This window comes from Halyomorpha halys, unplaced genomic scaffold (assembly GCF_000696795.3).
Source record: "Halyomorpha halys isolate HHAL.00 unplaced genomic scaffold, Hhal_1.1 Scaffold1395.1, whole genome shotgun sequence".
NCBI classification, from domain to species: domain Eukaryota; kingdom Metazoa; phylum Arthropoda; class Insecta; order Hemiptera; family Pentatomidae; genus Halyomorpha; species Halyomorpha halys.
This window is the reverse complement of record NW_027111868.1, coordinates 77,613-88,184: the sequence shown is the minus strand read 5'-3', so window position 1 is coordinate 88,184 and position 10,572 is coordinate 77,613. Positions and strand designations below refer to the sequence as shown.

The 10,572-nt window shown below is 29.8% G+C and overlaps 1 protein-coding gene across 1 annotated transcript in view; it reads right to left on the bottom strand.

Annotated features, from left to right (window-relative positions):
* Positions 1 to 10,572, bottom strand: part of LOC106689565 (glutathione S-transferase) — a 21,160-nt gene extending 10,588 nt beyond the window's left edge. Inside the window, exons 1-2 of the mRNA XM_067049794.1 lie at positions 10,485 to 10,572; positions 5,634 to 5,770 (exon numbers count right to left, since the gene is read on the bottom strand). Coding sequence (XP_066905895.1) covers positions 5,634 to 5,766 — 133 coding nt within the window. The 5' untranslated portion in view covers positions 5,767 to 5,770; positions 10,485 to 10,572. The remainder of the gene's footprint in view (positions 1 to 5,633; positions 5,771 to 10,484) is intronic.

Genomic DNA, 10,572 nt, shown 5'->3' with positions numbered 1-10,572 from the left:
AAAAAAAAAAAAAAAAAAAAAAAAAAAAAAAAAAAAAAAAAAAAAAAAAAAAAAAAGGGGTTTAGAAGTCAATAACGTTTGCTTGATTTGAGATCAAAATCCTACCATTACTTTCCGAACAATTAATTAATAATTTCGCTTTTATTTTTTTTTTTACGCCAATGACTTGCAACTGTCTAATCTCGGTACTCCGAACACTCCAGTAATCCGAACTGCCGTTAAAAAAAAAACTTAATTTTTTTTTTAAAAACTCAGCGAGCAATGACATTTTCGTTTTCAAATAAGAGTGCACATATGTAAAGGTCATTTTTGTCTTCCCGATCTATTATATTATAATTTAGTATTCCCGATCTATTATAGGCAAGTTATCGTAATCACCTCGAAAGTGGGCATTTTTACACAGTTTCGATATCGGTCAATCTAATTCCTATGGAACTTTTTATATTATATCATATATGTAGTGGGAATTAGAAATACATAATATTTATCGTATAAATCATTTTTGATACTGTAAAAATAATTTAATTAATAGTAGACAAATAAATAATTCAAATATTATTGTCGAACTTATTTTGGTTTTAGTATTTTAAGTAAATAAACCAATACAATTTTCACTTATAATTTTAATAAATTAAATCTTCACTTACCATTACTAGGGATTTTCTAATTTCAAATAAAATATGTAAAAAATAAAAAAATATAGTGATGTAAATTCTTATTGTTGAATTTTGTTACACCATATTTCCTAATACGTTGTGTACTCCGATCACTCTCCCTGCAGGAATTAGTACGGATTCCTGAGATTTCACTGTATGTACGAATAGTACAAGAGCCCGAGAGGAGGAAAAGGGCAGTTATCTCATTCCAATTTTTGATTACTTTAATGAAAACTATGTATAATTAATAGTCAAAATTGATGAGTCTGCCAAGTATAGGTAGAGGGAATAAAATATGGCGGTTGTTTCAAAGCGATAAAAAAAAACTAATTTTTCATTAGGAACTCTATATCTTAAAAAGTAGGAACAACACAAGAAAACCTAAGAGAACGTCATTTAAAGAATAGTAAATTTACTAAAATATGAGCCCTAAAGGACTTCTTTATGTTAAATATTTTTTGAGATATAGCTTTTTAAAAAGCAACATTTCATGAAAATGTTGTATGGAACGTACTAAAAACAGTAGTTAGTGAATTTATTTTGAAAAATTTATATCTCAAAAATCACTTAACGTACAGATGTCTATTAGGACTCACATTAAAGCTAGTTTAATGAGCTATAAAGTAGTTTATTATGTTTATCTTCTTAGGAGTAATAGTTTACATGAAATTTGCTAAATAAATTGATTTATAGTTGTTAGGACAAATTTCATTTGCCAAATTTATATACATATGTGAATATCATAAAAACTGCTACCCCTACAAAGATAAGTGTCATAAACTACATTATAGCAAGTAATACATTTCCTTTATTTTGTGTGTTGGCAGACATATGTGCGGCCATGGATCTAGAGATATATCTTTTCAAAAATCCAACATTTTATTCGACCAACTTGAAATTAACATTTTGTGAGTTTATTTTGTCAAATATCATAAAAACTACTACTTCTACAAAGATAAACATAATTAACTATTTTGTAGTAAATTTAACTAGCTTTAATTTGAGCGCTGGCAGACATCGGTACGTCCAATGTTTTCTGAAATAAAGTTTTTCATAAATCAAATTTATTGTCCGAACAACTATAAATCAATTTATTTTAGCAAATATCATGAAAACTACTATTCCTACGAAGGTAAAGGTCATACGCTTCTTTGTAGACCATTAAACTAGCTTTAACTTGAGTGCTAATAGACGTCTGTACATCACATAGTTCCTGAGATATAGATTTTTCAAAATAAATTAACTAACTTCTAATCTTTCAGTAGATTTTTAAGAAATTTTGCTTTTTAAAAAGCTATATCACAAGAACTATTGGACGTAAATAGATCTTTTAGGGCTAACATTTCAACAAATTTGCTCTTCTTTAAATAACGTTCTCTTAGATTTTCTAATGTTGTTGGTAGATTTTAAGATATAGTGCTCCGAATGGAAAATCAATGTTTTTTTAAGGTTTTGAAACAGCCGCCATTTTTTAATCCCCTACCTGTTTTTGGCAGACTCATCAATTTTGACTAGTAATTATACATAGTTTTCATTGAAGTAGTCAGAAATTTGGGTGAGATAACTGCCTTTTTTCTTCCCGGCTCTTGTACTAGAACTGGCAAAGTAAGTAATGAAAATTACAGTTCATTCGTTATTGTAGTTTAAGCACTTTGTTGATTAAGTTACCGAATATTTAACAGCTCACACACATATATATAGAGAGAAGGTGATCATAAATTTATAAGTCCGGCTTGGAAATGATGATGCCTACTTTTGAATTATTAAGTACAGCTATACCGATCATTTTGAAAATGAGTCAACTTTACAATTTCATCCTAATTTAGCAATATTATCTAACAAATTTTATATATACTTTGAATTACTATCAAAACACGGCAATGTCCTAATTTATGTTCCTTAACTTTAATATCTTATATAAAATAATTTTATTCACATAAATAATATAGGATGGATATTTTTTTTTTTAATTTTCATATTTTTCTTATATAATTATTATCAATAAAATCATATTAGTTATTTAATTTATCCAAACGTGTGCACCAGTTAATAAAATTCCATAAATTATATAGATATATTTATGATTTAAAGCAATTAGTTCAACTCTTCCTTAAAACTTTATATCATCTTGTTCATTCGAAACAGTGACTCTTACTTTCCTGGGAAAATTAAAAAGCAAACCGCATCTGAACTTTTCCTTGTTCCAGTGGTTTACAAGCGATTAGCCCCGAGATCCTTGGGGTTGGCCACTGTGGGTTCCATATACAGGTTCCATCCAACATATATCCATCCAGGCTGTGGGTTCCATCCAACATATATTTTTGTGACGGTTTATTGTGGGAACTGTTTTACTAAATATCTTTCCTGGTGTTTGTGTCTCAGCTGGGAGGTCTTAAGTGGCACATGCGCAATAAAAAATAATCAAAATACACTTTTAAGTGACCTGATTTTCGAATAATTCTCCTTTGCTCTAATCAGGACTTGGGAGTGAGGGTACAAGGTTTGATTTCCGGCTTGTGGTCCACAGACTTTTATGAGTCGGAAAGGACTGCCTTTCTCTAACCCCTTTTCGTCAATAATAATTTTTACTATTTAGTTTACCAACCAACCAAAGTTTTTTAGAACCAAGTTTTTTTTTTTTTCATGACTTCCATTGAAGTCCTGTAATGATCCAGAGCAGAAATTTTTCCAATCTGAGCGAGCTAAATTATTATATGGTGTAAGACATAGCTTTGAATTTCTGTAGCTATTTTATGATTCATTAAATATTATTAAATGCATCTGAAAGTGCTTTTAGTACATTTGTGTATGTGAAGAACTTGCCTTCTACCCCAACACACCACAATTTGCAAAATGGTAAAATATGTGGTTTGCTGGTGTGTAATGTATGTTCCTTTTAGTACAAGAGGCAGAGAAAAAAAAATGTAGTTATTTCACCCCAATTTTTTTTTTATTACTTTAATGAAAACGATGTGTAATTACTAGTCAAAATTGATGAATCTACCAAGTATAGGTAGGGGGAATAAAAAATAGTAGCTTTTTAAAAACGTTAAAAAAAAATTAATTATTCATTCGGAACTCCATTTCTCTAAAACAATCAACAACACTGGAAAGCCTAAGAGAACATAATTTAAAATAGAGTAAATTTGCTAAAATATGATCCCTAATAGAGATATTTATGTTCAATAGTTCTCGAGATATAGCTTTTTAAAAAACAACATTTCATAAAAAATGCACTGAAAAATCATGGTCAGTGAATTTATTTTGAGAATCTATATCTCAGGAACTATGTGCCGTGTAGATGTCTATTAGCACTCAAATTAAAGCTAGTTTAATGTACTATAAAGTAGTTTATGGCGTTTATCTTCTTAGGAGTTGTAGTTTTTATGATATTTGTTAAACGAAATGGGTTTGTGGAGAAAATATCTATAAATTATTCAGCCAAAAGAGGTTTATATATGGCAGTTAATGCGACACTTAGTTCACTTACATTACTTGTACTATCAACTATCACGTCAGACCCAGTTCGTCAATACTGTCGCGACCGTATTTACTGCCATGACTGTAACAATCAAACAGTTACACAATGATAGTAGCGGCGACTTTGGTAGCAATAACTGAAACTGGACGATTGTTCACTGTCAAGGCATATACATGAGATAGTTGACGTGACAGTTGCTTCATGACATAACTTAAACTATCAACTATCACGCCAGAGCTAATGCGGCAGTACAATCAAGACCGTAACAATCATAAAGCTACAGTTATAACGATTCTCCAAGAACGGGTTTAGTGGCGGGTATTTGTCTGGTAAAACGGGAATTTTCAAGGCGCTAAGTGGGTATTTTATAGTCGAGTGAATCGGCAGCACTGATTTCTCGACATCTGTTGAGAGTAATTATAAATATTGTGTGCCAATCTTCTAGAAAACTAAATCCTCTAAAAGATTTGCGATCACACATTTTGTACAAAAAAGTATTAATTAAGACGAAACTACTGACATGGTAACTATTTGCACGTTTTTTCTTCCTTGACGTTTTAGTAAATTTCCATGGTCCCATATCTCTACAGCAGTGTTGGGCAAAAAGTAGCTATAGTTGGAACTAATAGCTAAAATTGTCATGGATACAGTGTTTATTTATCAATGGTTCATTCATGAATATAGGTCGTATCCATGGCAACTTTAGCTATTAGTTTCAACTATAGCTACTTTTTGCCCATCTCTGCTCTGTAACTGTTCCACATTTTGCATTTTACATACATGGAAAAATATTTGTTTTAGTTTTAAAAAAGTTTCGGAAATAATAGTAGTACTATAGACGTATTATATATCATTGGAAAGCCAAAGGTTTTAGAAAATATAATATTCAATATAGAAAGTTATAGAAGGTAATGGAGAATGATGAACAACGCATTTGCGCAGACGCAGTTTTTCTTTTCATTCTGTTAAAGGTTGTCATGTCGACATAGTTAATTAATGATAACTTTTTTTTATTTAACTTAACCTATATTTAAGCCTTTCAGTTTACAGAATGACTAACTCTATAAAATCATTCTCAGTATTTTCTATAGCAATTTAGTCAATTAACAAATAGTTAAGAATGTTAATTTTAATTTAATTTAAAATAAAATTAAGAACCCAATAATTAGTAATCTTGTTTTCATTTCACTCAATATAACTATTTCTCTAATTATATTGTTCACTCAAATGGTACAAAGAGAGATAACATGGGTAAACATGTCGCAAGTTGTAATGGATGAAAACATCGAATATTTAGATAATCGATTATTGTGACGTCAACAGCAGTTAGGAAGAATAAATTTTTTTTATTAATTATATTGTAAGTAATAAAACTTACTCATTTATATTTGGCTTGGTTTGATGCTAAGAAAAATCGAATTCAACTATATTCATATCTAAGTAAATCTTACTATTTTAGTATCTTTATTTTGGGTGATAGCTAAATAATAAATTACTAGGTTTTGTTGAAGGCCATTGGTCCTGAGGTAATCGATAGTCCTCGAACTCTTGTCCTAGGTAACTCAATAAAAACCTGATGGGCTCCCCGAGAGCTGTCACGTTGAAGTAGGTCAGCTTGTAGCTCGACATCTTTCTGTCAACAATATTTATTAATGTTAAATAAATAATTTAATAATAAATAATAAAATATAATTAAAATTAATTGGCTTACATTATCACAGAGATCGTTAGGACGTTTGTCTGTCTTAAGTAGTTACACGTTTCATAAATTTTGTTTAACCTTTCCTGATCATGTCTGACATATAGGGGTTATCTATAAGTTGCCACCTATTCTAACCATAGTGTGGGATCAAGTTTTCATTTCATGGGATTGCACAAAAATAAAATTCGACTATCTAGGCCGTATTCGAACCGGCACCGCTGAAGTCATGAGACAGTTAAAGTTAGCACTATTACATCATAAATACTTTCATTGCTTTATTAAATTTTATATTTGTAATCATACCGTGTATTGTGGGTAGGGGAGGGAGTATAGGATGGTACCTGCCCTGGACGGCAGAAATATTAAACCATACTTTCAAGAAAGAAGGCTCAGCAGGTCTTATAGAAAATCTCCGAGTGAAAATTAGGGAGGACTCCAGAAAATGGAAAATCATTGTCCAGAAATAAACAATGGAAGAGTGAAGCCGGCGGTGGATGATGATCCCTAATGGATCTAGCAGTCTAGGGATGAAGTCCCCCCCCCTGGACTACTGGGCCAATTCCTTACGGAGTAGGGGATTTTCCAGCCAGCCTTCATCGCCATCGTATTGACGTCGACCCCCTTCGCCCTCATTGTCGCATACCAGAGACTGTTGAGCAGATAATTGTTATTTACAACTTGTTTGAGGCACAAAGGGATAAACTGCTAAGATAACTGGTTTCTTATGTTCTCTCTGAGAATGATATCCCTCAGCTGGTCACTGAACATGACTACCCCTATCACAAACATTTTGTGTGTTGAGGACGGACTCTTGAATGGCCTCCAGACAGAGGAGGTGCTGAAGAAGGAGAAAAAGAGATGAAAATGGGGAGAGAACAAATTTAAAATTGAATTTCATCAACTGTTTTTAAAATTATAAATTGTTATGTATCGAAGTCTCGGTGCAACAATGACGCTGATATGATAGTGTCAGCCCTATTATCATTATCAGTTGTACTATTGTAGAAGCTAACATCGTGTAAACTGACATTTTCTGTACTAGTATCATGATGTGTAAGATGGTTACACGATAGATATCTGTCTCGTAGAAAAGAGCCTTTGTCAATTATTTTTTATAGGTTGTGCAATATATTTCTTTCAAACTTAGTACAACAAAATATTTATTTCACAAAATTTCTATCCAATTATAATATTAAATTAATTAATAATTCAAACTAAAACTTCATTAAGTTATTTACGAGTATACTTGGCCAAAAATTAGTTATAAATAAAACTGTGACTGAAGTTCCATTTATTAAGTTTTAATTATTAATATAATAATAATTTAGATACAGTTTTATTTATAACTGAGATACGTTGAGCTATGTTTACTATAATATGACATACATCATATACATTTAAGTGCCATTATATACATTTTCTATTTTTTATTTAATGATTAAAATTTATTTACATAAAATTCACTCTACCAATTATTATAGTGTGAATGAAAATGTTAATGGGTCATTATCTGAAAATGTGTAAAACATGTGTTTGATCCATATTCAACCTCTAATAGTGCTGAAATACGTTTGCCAACCTTTGGAAAATTTGCGCATGCATAAGCATCAAGAAAGGTAGTTTGAATTAGTTGGTACAAATAGGTCTCAATTTGATGTTGTCCCACTGTGTCGGTTTTTGGACATATATGAATTAGTACAAGAGCCCACGAGGAGAAAAAGGCAGTTATTTCACCCCAAGTTTTTATTAATTTAATGAAAACTATGTATAGTTACTAATCGAAACAAATGAGTCTGCCAAGTATAGGTAGGGCGAATAAAATATAGCGGCTGTTTCAAAGCGATACTTTTTTTTTTTTTTCATTCGGAGCTCTATATCTCAGAAGGTAGGAACAACACAAGAAAACCTAAGAGAACGTCATTTAAAGTATAGTAAATATAATAAAATATGAGCCCTAATAGACTTCTTTAAGCTAAATGGTTTTCGAGATATAGCTTTTTAAAAAGCAACATTTCATAAAAATGTTGTATGGGACATACTAAAAGATCAGTAGTTAGTGAATTTATTTTGAAAAATTTATATCTCAAAAACCATTTGACGTACAGATGTCTATTACCACTCAAATTAAAGCTAGTTTAATGAGCTATAAAGTAGTTTATTATGTTTATCTTCGTAGGAGTAATAGTTTACATGAAATTTGCTAAAATAAATTGATTTATAGTTATTCGGACAAATTTATATTCATATGTGAATATCATAAAATCTACTACCTCTACGAAGATAAGTGTCGTAAACTGCTTTATAGCAAGTTAAATTTCCTTTATTTTGAGTGTTGGCAGACATATGTGCGGCTTATGGATCTAGAGATATATTTTTTAAAAAATCCAACATTTTATACGAACAACTAGAAATTAACATTTTGAGTTTATTTTGTCAAATATCATAAAAACTACTACTCCTACAAAGATAAATATAATTAACTATTTTGTAGTAAATTTAACTAGCTTTAATTTGAGCGCTGGCAGACATCGGTACGGTATAATGAAGTTTTTCATAAATCAAATTTATTGTCCGAACAACTATAAATCAATTTATTTTAGCAAATATCATGAAAACTACTATTCCTACGGAGGTAAAGGTCATAAACTTCTTTATAGTCCATTAAACTAGCTTTAATTTGAGAGCTAATATACATCTGTACGTCACATAGCTCCTGAAATATAGATTTCTCAAAATAAATTAATTAACTACTAATCTTTCAGTAGATTTTTAAGAAATTTTGCTTTTTAAAAAGCTATATCTCGAGAACTATTAGACGTAAATAGCTCTTTTAGGGCTATAATTTCAGCAAATTTACTTTTCTTTAAATAATGTTCTCTTAGATTTTCTAGTGCTATTAGTTTTTAAGATATAGAGCTCCGAATGAAAAATTAATGTTTTTTTAAGGTTTTGAAACAGCCGCCATTTTTTATTCCCCCTACCTATACTTGGCAGACTCATCAATTTTGACTAGTAATTATACCTAGCTTTCATTAAAGTAATCAAAAATTGGCGTGAGATAACTGCCTTTTTTCTTCCCGGCTCTTGTACTAAATGGACACTTGTGATGCATCCACGCGTTTGTGTTCAGTTAGATTTGTTATAGAACTGCAGACAGATAAACATTTGTGCTCTCCATGTTTTAATTAGTTGAAGAATTTCTCCAAAGGTATATTTTAAAATTCAATCGAAAATCTAGTTTCAATCAAATCATTCAAATCAAATCTAGTAAATTAAGTTTAATGGGTTACTTTTTATTTATCAAAGCACAAATTTAAGTTTATAAAGACATTATATGTTTGAAAAGTTGAATTAAAAAATATTTGATAAAAGATCAACAACGAAAGTTGAATTAATAGGTTATGTAGCAGCATTTCTATGAGTTTTCATTATGTACCATCCAAATTGCCCATATTTACTTTAAAAAACTCAGTATTAATTGCAGTATGTAAAAAGACATAAAATAAATACTGTATGTCCAGACGTTATTTATTTTTCTCTCTCATTTTAACATTTTTAAAACTATAATTAAAGATACTCTTTTGCGACATATTAGTGAAAGTACTATCCCACTAAGTAGGTATGAATTTTTGCAGCTCGAAATAAATACTTTTTATTATTCAGATTTTAGGAAGTGAAATCTGGGCTTCTTCAGATAATGATCATAATATCAATGCTATTATTTATGTACTGATACGCCAAACGCCTTCCAGTGTTCTAAATTACGATTTTTTTCTAACTAATATCAATATTATTATTAATGATGACCCTAATATCAATATTATTATTTATGATGACGCAAATATCAATATTATTATTAATGATGACCCTAATAAGAATATTATTATTTATGATGACTCTCAGATCAATATTATTCTTTATGATGACCCTAATATCAATATTATTATTTATGATTACGCTAATACCAATATTATTATTTATGATGGGAAAGTGGGTTTTTTAATCAGTGTTGCCTAGTAGTTAATAAAATTTCAATGTAACGAGCTATAAAAAAAAAAAAAAAAAAAATGCATTGCAAGGTATTGTTTGATTCTTAAATTTTTTTCTAATTTATGATATAATTTTACACACATAATAATTATTATTTACCTGTCACGCCAAACGTCTTCCAGTGTACTAAGTTACGATTTTTTTTTTCTAACTAATATTAATATAATTATTTATGATGACGCTTATATCATAATTATTAGTTATGATGGGAAAGTGTGGTTTTTAATCAGTGTTGCCAAATAGTTCAGGAAAATTCAATGTACGAGCTATAAAAAAAAATAAATGATTTTCGAGGTATTGTTTGATTCATTATTTTTTTCTAATTTATAATATAGATTTACACACATACTAATTATTATTTACCTGATACGCCAAATGTTTTCCAGTGTACTAAATTACGATCTTTTTTCTAACTAATATCAATATTATTATTTATGATTGAAAAGTATGTTTTTAATCAGTGTTGCCAAATAGTTAAAGAAAATTCAATGTAACAGCTATCAAAAAAAAAAACTACATTTCAAGGTATTGTTTGATTCTTTAATTTTTTTCTGATTTATAATATAGTTTTACACAAATAATAATTATTATTTACCTGATACGCCAAACGTCTTTCAGTGTACTAAATTACGAACTGACCGATTGTTGTATATGAGCCATTTCCCCCACTACCTCAAATGTCT